General features: G+C 35.9%; 1 protein-coding gene across 10 annotated transcripts in view; it reads left to right on the plus strand.

Annotated features, from left to right (window-relative positions):
* Nucleotides 1-15000, plus strand: part of LOC124423774 (GTPase-activating Rap/Ran-GAP domain-like protein 3) — a 19652-nt gene that overhangs the window by 4309 nt on the left and 343 nt on the right. For 2 of the 10 annotated variants that reach the window (XM_046961937.1, XM_046961938.1), the window contains 16 exons: nt 6219-6285; nt 7239-7322; nt 7487-7568; nt 8245-8363; nt 8633-8697; nt 8784-8874; nt 9581-9683; nt 9811-9909; nt 10103-10315; nt 10441-10742; nt 10920-11205; nt 11317-11792; nt 12329-12662; nt 12971-13057; nt 13140-13406; nt 13494-15000. The exon at nt 13494-15000 is cut by the window's right edge and continues 343 nt beyond it. In XM_046961937.1, the coding sequence (XP_046817893.1) occupies nt 6219-6285; nt 7239-7322; nt 7487-7568; nt 8245-8363; nt 8633-8697; nt 8784-8874; nt 9581-9683; nt 9811-9909; nt 10103-10315; nt 10441-10742; nt 10920-11205; nt 11317-11792; nt 12329-12662; nt 12971-13057; nt 13140-13406; nt 13494-13747 (2929 nt within the window). In that variant the 3' untranslated portion in view covers nt 13748-15000. Of the gene's footprint in view, nt 1-3145; nt 3391-3473; nt 3744-4562; nt 5158-6218; nt 6286-7238; nt 7323-7486; nt 7569-8244; nt 8364-8632; nt 8698-8783; nt 8875-9580; nt 9684-9810; nt 9910-10102; nt 10316-10440; nt 10743-10919; nt 11206-11316; nt 11793-12328; nt 12663-12970; nt 13058-13139; nt 13407-13461 lie in introns of those variants that run through there. The other 8 variants (XM_046961943.1, XM_046961944.1, XM_046961945.1 and 5 more) reach the window with 8 other exon arrangements.

The raw sequence follows: 15000 nt of genomic DNA on the forward strand, positions 1-15000 counted from the left end.
CAACTACCTACTCTCTCTCTCTCTCTCTCTCGCTCTTTGTGTGTGTCTCTATCTTTTTCTCTCTATATCTATGCGATAAAGCAGTATGCATCGGAGAATTTATCCCACGGGATACAGCCTATTATTATGACGAGATGTATCTATATCAAGGGAGTAGGCGAATTTGCAAATATAGTAAGTGAAGATGAGATCGTGGGGATGGTATCGAATTTTATTCAATCCGATCCAATCCGATCCGATCCGATCTTGTCGATGGAAGAACGAAGGAAATTAAGTTATCGGTACATTTCCTTTTTAAACTAAAATAGAAAACTACCAATTGTGACTGGATTGCGTCCAAGAACGTTCGCTATCATTAACGTACACCACCTAACTCTCTTATCGTTCTCGATGATTCATGGATCATTCTATTTTCGACGATGATCGTCACGAACGATAAACATGCGATAACTGTCTTTTTTTTTTCTTTTTCTTTTTCTTCTTCCTCTTCTTCTTTTCCTTCTACTTCTACTTCCCTTTTTCTTTTTTCATTCTATCCAATCTACCTGCGAAGAATCTTTTAAACGAATCTATTGAAATAATAATTGACAAAATATTCGATTTGTTTAGCATTTTATCGTAGTAAGCTGTGATAAGCCTCTTGTAAAGCTTGTGCGAATAAATGCGTTTCGATGAGTGTAATCAAATTAACCTAGGGGGAAAGAAAAAGCGATACACCCTCGGTGTACAGTAGTATCATGAACCACCCCATTATCGGACGTGCGACCATGGCAATTCTCGAGGATAAAGAGTGAGAGAGAAAGAGAGAGTGGGGGAAGGGGGTGGGGGATCGACAACAGCTTCGCTTACGATGGCAAGTGGCCCCCGAGCGCGCACGATATCGGATTTTAGTGCTTCGCTCTTTATAATTAACCTTTTTGCTATCGGACTGGCTCGAGTCTCGGCTGACGCTCTTTTGTGCTCCATGGATCGATCTCGATCACGCTCGACCGAGTGGAAGTCGACCGCGGCATCTCGAATACACATACTCTCTCTCCCTCCCTCCCTCCCTCCCTCCCTCTCTCTCTCTCTCACACTCTCTCTCCTGCTCTTGAGTGTGAGATCACGTTAAAGGGAGAAGAAGAGAAGTATTAGAGAGAGAAAGAGAATTAGAAGAGAGAGTGAGGGTATTGCTCAGCTACCGAGAAAGAGAGAGACTGATAAAGAGAGAAGGAGATAGAAAGAGAGAAAGAGAGAGAGAGAGAGAGAAGTGTTGGCAAGCAGGGTTACCTTGTGTTATGACCATGAGAGAAAAAAATAGTGAGATAGAGATAGATAAATCGAGAAAAATAGAAAGAGAAAGAGAGAGAGAGAGAGAGAGAGAGAAAGAACTCGAGCGTTTCCGATGACTTTATCACGCGAGTAGAATATTGTGAATTGCGTCATAGCGATAGCCCATATTCAAAAGCATCTACCCCTTTTTCTCTGTATATACATATATAGGTATATTGATTTTGTCGTTGTTCATAACATGTTCATACCTGTAGCCTGTAGAGCCTAGCTGCTTGCATGTTAACTAGCCGCGGGGCCAATCCTGAAAACTCAACCAAAATCCATCATCGGGACCAAACCATCGGAACTGACGCCAACGTCATCAACTTTCTTCGATGGTACCCTCCGGTGACGATCCTCCATTTTCCTACTTTCATGCCTCCAAACATGATCGCAAGAGAGTTTAGATCATTTTTTTATATCTTTCTCGACGGTATTCAATTTTATATATATGTTCTTATAACCACGTGAATTATACGATTCATTTAAAAATTATTAGATTGTTAATTGTATTGTCCTTGTTAATACAACAAAGATAAAAGTTTTCGTTCTATTGATAAAGGTCGATAGAAAGTTTATTATTGTACTCGCGGCTTTGTCGAACCATTGACGTCAAACTCGACACGGCTGATTTTATTCGATTATGCGAATAATGGATAGACATACTCCCCGACCCGACATCAAATTGATTCCAAGAAGTTTTGCCGTTAAGTTAGTCATTGGTTAAAAGTAAAAGATATCAAAGGAAAACATCGTCATTTTATTAAAAGATAACGATTTCACGGTGTCCGGTTTACGTATATGTATATTTATATGTATATATATATATATATATATATATATATATATATATATATATTTATGCAAATGACGTAATGCTTTAATATTTCGAGCAAGGCCATTATTGCGGTCACGCGGAGTGACTATTATTCTACGATATATTTATATGTTAAAACGCAAAATCCTATCGAATTAATTAATTAAAATAACATCGGATTCTCGATAATCGACGATAATTAATTCAAATTTGTGATCGATCCTTAAGAGACAAATTGTTGGAAACAATTGCCCAATCGGTAAGATAGCTCTCTGTAAAGTGCCGATAATAGCGATAATACAATTCTTAAGCTTATCGATGCTATAAAACGTTTCAAATCGATTTGAATTTAACTTTCGTTAGATCGTCAGATTTTACGATCGTTACTGTGGAAAAACAACTTCGTACGAAAAGGAACGTTTTTCATCGTGTGTATTCTCATTTGGTCGATCGAGTTGGTAGAACGCTTATCGAGAGTCGATAAACGCTGTCACGTTAGTGGGATCGATTAAAAATGCGGAAATGTCGGTACGTCCTTGGTATATCTAATAATTCTAAAAGTAATAAACTTACATAAATATGTTCGATTTAATAACTTGAATATATATATATATATATATATATGAATTATTGAGAATATTTGAATATATGTATATATGTATATATATGTGCGTGTGTGTATATATATATATATATATATACACATATATATACATACTCATTTACGTATTTATTGAATAATTCTATAAATAAAAAAAGTATACTTGTTAATAACGAAACATGTAAATCATAAAATATTTTTATAAGGATCGTTCTATCGGCAAAGGTCAAGAATCCTATTGAGAATTTCGTTCAATCACACTTATGAATTAATTAATAAATCTCAATGAATACGTGAAATCAAATAGAGTTTTTAATAAATCATAAATTCCAAAATATTATTTTTTTTTCCTATGATCGATTAGAAAAAAAATAAAATATACGATATACAAGTAAAAAAAATAGACATTTACAAAAATAGAAAAAAAAGGGAAAGATGAGAGAGAGAGAGAGAGAGAGAGAGAGAGAGAGAAAGAGAGAGAAAAGAGGGAGAGAGGGGGGAGGAGAAGAGAGAGAAAGGTGTCTGATCTCTCTGCAGCGAGGGTCCTCGGCGCCAACGAAAATGCGGGTCACCGTCCGCCGGTGTGCAAAACTCGACGCCTGCGTGTCGCGTACGGAGGGCGCGTCGATATGCTTTTTGGGAGTGATCCTGTAGGAAGAAGGTAAAAAGTCAAAGAAGGGATAAGAGAAAGAGATTTAGGATCTAATAAAAATTGAAAATTAAATTTATTCTATTATTTGACAGAATCAAATAGAGAAGAATAAATGGGCTAGTCGGTCGCGTTGGGAAAAACGCAAGTGACGAGTGTCGAACGCGGGACTTTTCGTGTTCGGGGGTGGGAAGGTGAGAGAGATAGAGATAAAGAGAGAGAGAGAGAGAGAGAGAAAGAGAGAGAGAGAGTGAGAGAGAAAATAGGAAAGGAGAGAGGAGTTGCTCGACGATACGGCGCCAGTCGACGAGTCGCCGTCGTGTAACAGCGAACGGATCTTTGTCCTCTCGCGAGTAAATCTCCAAGTATGTGCAAAACACGTTAAACTTTAACAAGAAAACAGAAAATATATACCATATCGTATATATATATATATATCGTATATATAAATACATATATATATATATATATATATATATATATATATATATACTTATAGATATAAAAAGAAAAAGAGAGAGAGAGAGAGAGAGAGAGAGACGAGTGTACCATGCATTTATGCTCTCGACGTTGTTAGTGCACAGCGAGGGGTTGAAAGTCGTGCCCGTCGAGAGGAAAGGTCGCTCGACGAGACTCCACGAAAAGGGGTTGACAGTCGTGTGAGAGACAAGTGAAAGCTCACTTGCTACTGCGTGAGAAAGAGAGAGAGAGAGAGAGAGAGGGAGAGAGAGAGAGAGAGGGAGGGAGGGAGGTAGGGAGAAAGAGGGCCTGAAAGTCCTGTAAGTGTTTAAGGAAGAAACATGAAAGGTCATTACTACTAGTTTTCTCACGGGGTAAGTTATCTATTTTTTTCTTTTCTTTTCTTTTTTATTTTTTCTCTCATTGACTTTGTTGATAATAAACATGAGACACTAGAGTGTTTATATTACACTCTATGTGTATATTATCGTTTAACGATAATCGTTTTTGTGAATTTGAAATCTTCAAAAAAGATCAGAAATAGAAAGTTCGAACACAAGAGAGATAGTTCGTTGATCCTGAATCTTTTTTTTCTCTCTGTCTGTCTGCCCGTCTCTCTCTCTCTCTCTCTCTCTCTCTCTCACTCTCACTCTCTCTCTCTCTATCTATCTATCTATCTATCTATCTATCTCTGACGATTATTATTTCAACTTCTACCGAGACAGATAGGATAAAGCGTGATATTGAAAGGAGCGCTCTAACGTTGCTCCCAGGATTAATGAAAGAAAAGAGAAGGGTTGCGTCTCTCACGGGCACTCTCATTCTCAGACTCGTCTCTTTCGAGTCGTCTCGATTGCTTTGATGTTGAGTGGAGACGAGGGGGTCAACAGAAAGCTCCTTTTAAATTCTACGATTCGGCAAGGATAGAAATGAAAAGTCGATCCACATTAATTTATCCTCCTCGTCGCCGATTCATAGTTCGTCCAGTTTGAATTCTCCTTTGAATTTCCATTGGCATATATATCCATAAGAGGAAAACGTTTTCAAAAGTTCGAAATCCAATTTTGAAATTTTATTTTATATATCGTGAGCTTTGGAAGAATATAAAAGAGAGAGAGAGAGAGAGAGAGAGAGAGAGAGAGAGAGAGAAAAGTTGAGGACAAGAATAGCGACGATGGATAGCAAGAGCGACGAGGAATCGGCACCAACTTCGACCGAATTGGACGCAATGAAACGTAGAAACAGATCCAGATCTGTCTGCGTACCTTTATTATCATCATCTCAACTAAGACATCTTCATCGGAGGGCCAGTCATCACGCGTACGTTATTTCACGTATTTTAACAAGATACGCCTTTTATAAATTTGTTACATACGACATGTAAATAATCGTACGAATTCAATACCGAGGAGCAATAATCATTTTCTCTCTCTGTGTGCATAGTTATTTTTAATTTACATTACATCGATGGGAAAATAATCGCGTCTTTTTTGTCGTATCGAATAAAACGATAAAAATTGCGATTATTTTTCGCACCAATTTAATCCGTAATTTTTATATGCGTCGATTGTAACGTGACTGCGCAAAAAAAAAAAAAAAAAAAGAAAAAAAGAAAAAGAAAAAAGAAGAAAAGAAAAGAAAAGAAAAACAAAAAAAAATGGGATTAAACTAATTTTCTAAAATTAATATCCATGATCCGACGACAACGAAGGATTGTCAATCGGAGGAAATATTGATTTTGGATATCGTCGATTGATTATTAATTGAAAATAATCATAAAACTTATGTTTTTATCCGAAAGGAGGAAGTTTTAGAAGGAAGTAGGAAGTTAGTCGATATCCTTTCGCAAAAGCGATAAAATCAATTGAACGTCGAATCTTCCGGGTAGTTGTGTTGTATCTATTAGGTACTTTGTATTCGGGTAGGTAGGTGGTACATATCGGGTACCTTTGCATTCGAGCGAGTCGACCTCGACGCGCCTTCCTCATTAACCTACATATTCATATCGCGAAAAACGACGAATATAAGATAGTGGATGTTTTATCACGAAGTTTATCGTTGAGAAAAGAGGAAAAGAAAAGGGGCTAGAGTGGGGAGAGTGGGGAAGGGGGGAGGGGGTGAAAAAGATTCGAAAGATTGTGAATTGGACGAGAAATAAGAATGTAAAGAGTTAAAGACGATTTCCCGAATATTCCCTTTCTCATTTTTATTTTCTTGATGGTTGATAATTTAACGGGTCATTGAATAGCGAAAAATTTGTCTCGAGATTCTCCATACGAGTATCCTTCTATTCCCTCTTTCTTTCTTTCTTTCTTTCTTTCTTTCTATTCATTTTTATAGATTTTGTCGCATTTAGACAATGAAACGGTATCGTGTTTTAGATCCACGACCGATGCGATATCGAGGAGAGGTGTCCTGTCGAGACGATGCTATGGAAGCGTCGAGATGGTAAGAAAAGACTTTACGAGTACGTTTATATATACAAGTAGATATAAATGTATGTATATCTCTCTTTGTATGTCTGTGTGTGTGTGTGTGTGTGTATGTCTGTATATGTATGGGTATACGTGTTTGTGCATGTGAATACAGAAAGACGTTCGGTTATGTTCCTATTGCAAATAGGTCAAATCGTCGTGTTCCACTTTGGAGAACGACCACTTTCGAATACGAGAGTGGTTCGCGACGATAAACGACAAAATCTTATGTGCGATAGAATCGTAGAAACGAAAACGATGTTAGACGTCTTCCTGTTTGTCGCGGTTTCATCGAATGGAAACTTTTTATTCTTCGTAAATTTCGAAGAAGAAGAATTCCGACGTTTCTTCCAATGAGAAACGTCGTAACGTGATTTTTCCTATTAACACCTTTCGTTCGTATTATTTTTTCTTTTTTTGTTTTTTTTTTTTTTTTTTTTTTTTTTTTTTTTATCTACCTTCCGTATCCTCCATGGAATATTATCACGAGTATTATTTTTCTTTTTCTTTTTCTTTTTCTTTCCTTACTCGTTCGTCCTTAATCTTTTTTCTTTCTTTTTCTTTTTTTTTCCTTGTCTTCCTTTCTTTCTTTTTTTTTATCGAGCATGCATCGTCCTCGTTACGCGACAACGTTCCCTCCTGTTGGCAGGTAAAAAGCGTCATTTCCGTTGTAACAGAATCGAGTTAACAGAACTCGAACAATCGTAACTTTGCCTCGTGTTTCGTCGATCGAAATTTTCATCGATCAATCGAGCGACGTCACTCGAATCTTTTCTATGTTTTTGTCAAACTGGAACAATGATTTTTTTTTTTGTTTCTTTTGTTTGTTTGTCGATTACTCGAGTAATAGAGACGAGAAACATAGATCTGGAACATCTCTCATTTTTTTTTTTTTTTTTTTTTTTTTTTTTTCTTTTTTTTTTTCAGTTGCCACAAATCGAACAGGACGGCTCCGACAATGGGAGAAGATTTCGAGTGGAGAACGGAGATTCTCCAGGCGAAAAAGAGGAAGTAAGGGTGATCGATATTTCTTCTCTTTCTATTCTATCTATCTATCTATCTATCTATCTATCTTTCTGTTTCAATTTTTCATCGTATTTTTCACTTTTCACTTCAAGAGAAAGTAATACATATCGGCCATATTTATAATCCCATCGTCCTTCTCTGTTCTACAGATGTTCGGATCTCCGAATATACCGATATTGGAAAATCCCGAGTATCAAACACGTTGGTACTTTAAATACTTTCTAGGAAAGCGTGAGTACGATATCTTCGTTCGTTCATTCGTTCATTCGTTCTTACGTACGTTCGGTTCGGTTCGGTTCATTCTTTTTCAGCCTTTTTTTTTTGTTTCCTTTTTATCTCACCAACCGCAGATAATGTTCGAAACCACGCGCTCATGTTCATCCTCAGTGAAAGCTCAGACACGCCGCTCCTATCGTACGCGCCAAAGTTTATACGCTTAACGGGTATAAATATTGGTAGAGAGTGAGATAAAAGCGTACCGAGCTTGTGCCAATAGCGTCGATATACTCGTTAATGGAGGACCGCGATTACGAGCTGTGTGGATCGATAATTAAGACGAATGTTGTTCTATTATAAAAATCAAAAAAAGAAAAAAAAAAAAAAAAAGGAAGAAATATTAGTGCTAGCACGTGAACATTTTTACTGAACTTACTCGTTATGGATTTGGTACGGATATGAAAAAAAAAAAAAAGAATTAAAAAAAAGAAAGAAAAAAAAAGAAAAAGAAAACACGAGAATAAAAGATCCAACCAACGTGGAGCAATTTTGTTATCGGAAAAAAAAACAAACAACGAACAAAATCGTTTAAGTTTTTATTTGTTTATTTCTTTTTTTTTTTATTTTTTTATTTTTTTTGATCCTTCCTTTACACCATAATCCTCCCGAATTGTAATCATCCTTGTTATAGTGCATCAAAATTACGTGGCATCGGATCATGAAAGGAATCCACTCTTTCTCTCAGTGGTGATGAGCGAGGGTGGCGATCAATGCGTATCGCATTACAGAGTTATTTTATGGAGACGAACGGTGAGTAAAGTAAAATAAACGTTCTCGATCGTATTACACAAATAAGGGTGTAATTAACATCGTGTAAATATTTTTTTTATTTTATCTTTAACTTTCTTTCATCTTCTTCTTTTTTTTCCCTCCTTTTTTTTTCTCTTCATATTTTGTTTTACCCTCGTAATTACACGCCTTATATCAAATAATCGATGCAAGTAAACATGAAAAGAAAAAAGAAAAAGAAGAAAAAAAGAAAAGAAAAAACAAATTACAAGCATTCCGTTTTAATTCAGGGCGCTCAAAAGATATCTCTACCATTTTCGGCAAACAAGACGATGACCATCAGGCAAATCCTGAGGTAAATATTTTCTTCTTAATCGTTGATAAAGCGAGAAAAACAATTACCACGATACTAGTTATTATTTATTGTCGTTGTAAAACTAGACGCTCGATTTGCATTTTCTCCAGCAACTTCTTCGGCCTGGAAAAACTCGACAAGGCACCACGCGAAGTTTTGTCTCCTGAGATACAAAAGGTGCGTGTACATCTTGAAACTTTAACTACTTCAACAAGTTACTTTAATTTTAACCACGACCCAAGAGATTTTCCAGTACTTTTGATATTGAAAAAGTATAATGAACGAATATCTTTGAAATTTATATAAAAATATTAAAAGAATCTCTTATCTGAAATCTTTGTATGTAACAAACCAATTGAAACGTTATTATTTTTATGAATAATCGATATTGTTCCGGATAATATGGGAATACAACATACTTCGTCCATATTTATAATCTCAAACATCGTTCTTCATTTTCCTTGTTTTCCAAAGGTCAACTTTAACGTGTATATATTTATTACACGCGATCTCTACAAACGATAACGATATGAAAAAAATGAATTATACATGTATGTACGTTAGTGTTGCATACCAAAGGGGCTTTAAAAAAATTTCTCCCTGATAGATGGCACTCGCAACTTTAATTATTGACATGTTATAGAGTGATGCATATTTTCAGGCGTAATACTTGGGCACAATTATAGAAAATATGATCATTTTTTCTCGACAATATTAAATGAAACGTTATTAAACGGAACGATATATTTCGAAGTATTTTCGTAGCTATAAAAATGTATTCAAATCTTTTCTTTCTTTCTTTTTATATATATATATATATATATATATATATATATATATATATATTTAACGATAAAACTCCTCGAAAGAACGATTTATTTAGGATTTACTATTACTGGAAGAACAAGAAGGATCCGTCAACTTCAAGTTCGGTGTTATATACGCGAAGGAGGGTCAGACAACCGACGATGAGATGTTATCGAACGGTAAGACGAAGAAAAATTAAGAGTTGCCGCTTGGCGTTGGTATATTTTTGTTTAAGTAGATAGAAACGGAAACGATGATCAAAGGAGGACACGTTCGACCCACGGGTCGTGTCTTTATTGTTCGCAGAAAGTGGCAGCCCCGGTTTCGAGAAGTTCCTCGATATTCTCGGTGAGAAGATACGACTCAGAGGTTGGGACAAGTACCGTGGCGGCCTGGATGTTAAAGGTACACTTACGATTGTATGCCATCGCTATATATTATATGAGGAAAAAAGATAAAAATAGCTTGTCTTTAAAATTGAATCCCATCGATATTATCTCAAATCGAAAGAAAAGAAAAAAAAAGAAAATACGCATATATATATATATATATGTATATTTAATTAATATATATTAAAAGCATTTTATTTTGTGTACAGGTGACATGACCGGAAGAGAAAGCGTTTATACGATATATGCTGGTCACGAAGTGATGTACCACGTCAGCACAATGCTTCCTTATTCGAAGGACAATCCGCAGCAGCTCGAGAGAAAAAGGCATATTGGTAATGACATCGTCAACATCATTTATACGGATGATCCAGCAGCCGTGGATAGTTTCAATCCTAATTGCATAAGGAGTCAATTCACTCGTAAGTTTTCAATTCTATTCAAAAAAAAAAAAAAAGAAAGAAAGAAAAAGGAAAAGCCAAAGATTTTCTATTATTTTCCTTTTTGATTTCTCTCCTCTTTACTCTTCTTTTTTTTTTTTTTTTAGACGTATTTGCTGTGGTATCAGCGTTAGGACTCCTTAAAGGTTGGCGAGTTGCCATTTATTGCGACGAAACGGTTCCTCTTTTTGGTCCAAGTCTTCCGTGTCCACCAATATTCGACGATCCTTATCATTTGCGAGAATTCCTTCTAGTCAAACTTATCAATGGCGAGAAAGCAACCTTTAATACGCCAACATTTTCTAGAAAAAGAGAAAGAACTCTGGATGCTCTATTGCGTGATATGTATCAGGAACATGCGCAAGATGGCAAGAGCAACGTGAGTCTTCAGCGTGATCTTCTGTTAAATGTACATATCCGTTAATTTTAGAATAAATTTTTGTACATACTTTTAATCTAATAATATGAGAAAGTAAAAAAAAAATATATTTGTATATATATGTATATAATATATTCGAATTATTTTTTAAATACACATTTCTTGCGATACGCATAGGATAATCGTTGATCATTTATCGTTTCACAGAGCATGTTGAATCGTCGTGCATTTTCTGACGTTGTTGAAGCACCTGGTCGACGACGAGAAGAAACTCGATCTGTAGAAATGGTCCGCGTTGGTCAGGCTGTTAAATTGGAAGCGATAGTTCGCGGTCTGGCACCAACTTCTCTAGCCACAGTTGGTCCGTTGAAACCAAGACCTTGGGAACCGAGATGTATTTATCCAGATTTCCCTCACGTTGTAATTTGCGGTGACGTTTGGTCGGAGAATAGGATGATACTTGCGACGGAAAATGGAACTTTTCTGGTCGAAGGTAAAGTTTTTCGTTTTGTTCTCTGAAAAAAAAAAAAGAAAAAAAAAAGAAAAAGAAAAAAAGGATTTGATTCTGACGTTAGAAAAACAAAAATAATTTTCTTTCACCCAGAGGGTCTATCTCACAGAATGATTTTCGATGAGTCAGTTCAAATCAAACAACTCGACGTGGTAGAGCAACACGGTATTCTTCTCTTTCGCGGAATCGATAAAGGCAAAGAAAGCGTATACGTTTTTCGTTTGCGTGAATTCGATTACGATTCATCTTTGAGTGGAAAAACATACAAATTCCCGGAATTCTTTAACAATCGTGACGACGAAGACGAGGGAGACGAGCACGACGAAGAAACGGAAGAGAACGGTGAGAACGAGGATGATTATAAGGATGGCGAGATCGAGGAAGAAGATTCCGAGACGATTTATCGAGAAAATTTTAAATTCAAATCATCTTTACGTTCTCGAGCACGGACACACCTTCGACCACCCGCGGTTAGAAGTCGAGCGCATATTAAGGATAGAAAATTGGCTCGTACTCGTGGTTGCCATCTCTACAGTATCACCAGGCAAGGTGGCTCGCACTTGCGAATGGTATTCTTTAATCTTTCGAAGAAAATCTAATATAACCACAGTGGATACGAAGACTCGTATATATATATATATATATATATATATATATATATAATGTAAATAATTACGATAATTATCCATGTATAACACGGGTATTTCATGTTTTATTAATATCTCTTATACAAGTTATGTATGTTATACAATTTCAATATTATTACTATAATGGTATTTCTTTCAAACGATGCAACCTAAAGTCCTAAGAAATATTCCTGTGTGATGAGAAAATAACGAAGATATATAATAATGTGAATAATTTAAATAGAACATCTGTCTTTATTATATTTTACGAACACAATTTTTGTATCTTATTATAGATACTCGTGTTATACGAGTAACTAATATATAATTGAGAAATTTCGATGGAACGATTCGAAGGTGATTAGAAAAAAAAAAAATAAATAAAAAAAGAAAAAAAGAAGTCTTACGTAACCACTGCGAATGTTATTGTTTTTAATGAAAATTTCATTGAAATCTAATCGTAAGAAGCTTGCTCGTAGTGTGCGGCCGTTGGACGACGTTTGACGGTCCTCCAATGGAAACATAATGCAGCTTGGACAGCTTGGTGCTCTTCCGCAGACACCGACACGATCGAAGGTTTCTTATTGCTCAAAGAATTTACAGCTAGCGAAAGCCCAATCCTTATTACGATGATAGAGAGCACCGAGATTGGGAACGAATGGATGCTGTGTTGCGGTGCACGCCATCATTATGAACTCTTCACGGCGTCCGGAAGTTCACGAATAGTTCACGTCGAAACGAACAAACCGCACATTGTCGCAGCGATCGATCTGCGCGAGGACGAGGAACCAGAACTATTGCTCTGTTATAACAGTGAGTTCATTCGATTTAAATATATATTTGTATATTTTATAAAATTCTATTCTAATGTATTAGGGGGACCGGAAAGTAATGTTACTTTCTTAAATTAAATTCAAAACGAATAAACTTTTAACAAGTTTTTATTTTTAATTACAATCAAATATCGACATCCGCAGAAACGACATTACTTTCCGGTCCCCCTAATAATATTCCACAATAATACGGTAATAATCGTTTTAATCGAATTATTAATTCAAGTAATTCGTATTAATCCAATTAAATGATTTGATTCGATCGAATGAATTCTTCATTATTCACAGATATGTGTCACTTTCAAAAATGCTCGGAAGAGAGTACTGCTCCTACGGACTTTGATTTCAAATGGAATTCAGTGCCAATTGCGATAGGTCAGAATTCAAATTCTTTATATAATTTTAATTATAATCGATTTTTAATATTAACCAAATTACGTTTCTTTGTTCTCTTTAGCTTGTGCTTTTCCTTACGTGATAGCGTTCACCGCTGACACAATGGAAATTCGTTTGATAATAAATGGAAATCTTGTACATACAATCGCCATGCCGAATCTTTGTTTGATAACTTCGAAAAGAGATATATTTTTTGCCACAACCGCACCGGAGTTTCTATCTGGTAAATGCGAACGTATTCGTCTTGATTCGAAACCTACTGACAAAGAGGAACAAGCAAATAGTCCACCACCAACAACGCAATCTTCCTCCTCGTCTCGATCACAAAGTAAGTTATTTTACGTCATCGAAACCATAATTCTGCAATTCTAATTTATCAAAAGATATTCTTTGTTTTCTATTGTTTTTATTGCAGATAATCATAGCGATTGGAAACCAATAAGAATCTATAGAATACCATTACAAACTCTCTCGCGAAATATAACGTCAAATTGTAGCCAAAGATGTCCGAGTCCAGTGGAACCAGAAATTGTTTCTGCCTCGTTGACGAGCGGGGAAAATAATTTTTTGAGCGTGGATTCACCAAGAATCTTAAGCAGATCTTGCAATAGCAGCCCGACACCACCAAGTGTCGCTGAAGATCTAATTCCTACTGTGTGTAGAAAATAGAAAAAAAAAATGAGAGAGAGAAAGAGAGCGAGAGAGAATGAAAGAAAGAGAGAATGAGAGAAAAATGGAGACAAAGAGACACGTTAACTTTCTCCTAAAATAATTCATAATTGTGTTGCCATTTTTTATTGGATTCGTACTCCATAGTGCGGATGGATAGTAGGTACCTGACGTTCGTGCCTCTACAGGATTAAGATTTAACACAAGCAAACGCACGATCCTGTCGTTGCTATGCTTCGCGATATAAAGGCATTTAGTACGTGTATGATCGATCGTTACTCACGATCTCTATTTTCCTTCCCCCCTTTTTTTTTTTTTTGTTTTTCTGTCGTCGAAATTTTTGGATCGATCTAAATTTATAGAAGAAAAATATTCGGCCTAGAAATTTTTATGTCAATGCTCGATCGATAAATCAAGATTTCAAGTGTCATCTAGCGGTGATTCTCTCGTACTAACTTTGCGAATAATTCTCTGACGATACGATAGACGACATCGATCAAAACGAGTACAAAAATGAATGAGAATTTCTAATTTGGGGCATCGATATTTTTGACGTACGATCTATCTGACGTGTACTCGATGTCTTTCTTGCCTCCTTGATACGTATTCTACATAGATAGATGCATACCTTATCTACTATATGACAGACATACAGGAGGAAAGGTCGATAACATTGTGGCTCATCGTAGAGGTTAGGGGTGAGCAAATGCCAAGAACCGAGGAGTATGAAATACGCAAAGGAATGGTCGTTTTGCCGTATCTTCCGAGAGTATAATAGCTTATCTAATTGATTAACAATAAATTTTTTGTTAATTCTCAACGAGAGACGATACCAAAGCACAATCTCGATTTTTTGATAATACGCGGAAATGGATATTGCATATGAAGGATCTTTTTTTTTTCTCAATTATATCTTTTCTTTTTTTTTTTTTTTTTGTATTTACAAGTATGCATGCTTCTTCTTATGATCGCGTATGTAAGTTACGAAGGAAGATTTGCTAGCGTGTTCACTCTCCTAATCGTTTCGATCGAACCGATGACACTGTACGCAGCAGCGAGCATGGTCGCGACAATGGCGTAGAATTAAAAATGATTTTGTCGAAGTATTCTTTTGTTTCTTCTTTTCTTTTTTGTTTTGTTTTGTTTTTGTTTTTTTTTTGTTTTTTTTTTTTTTTTTTTTAATTCTTTCTTTTGTTCTTCCGTTGTTGAATATTGTCGAGCCGATGGCAATTTTGTTTGCGAGCCATTGTTGC

Source organism: Vespa crabro, chromosome 4, assembly GCF_910589235.1.
Source record: "Vespa crabro chromosome 4, iyVesCrab1.2, whole genome shotgun sequence".
Lineage (NCBI taxonomy): Eukaryota > Metazoa > Arthropoda > Insecta > Hymenoptera > Vespidae > Vespa > Vespa crabro.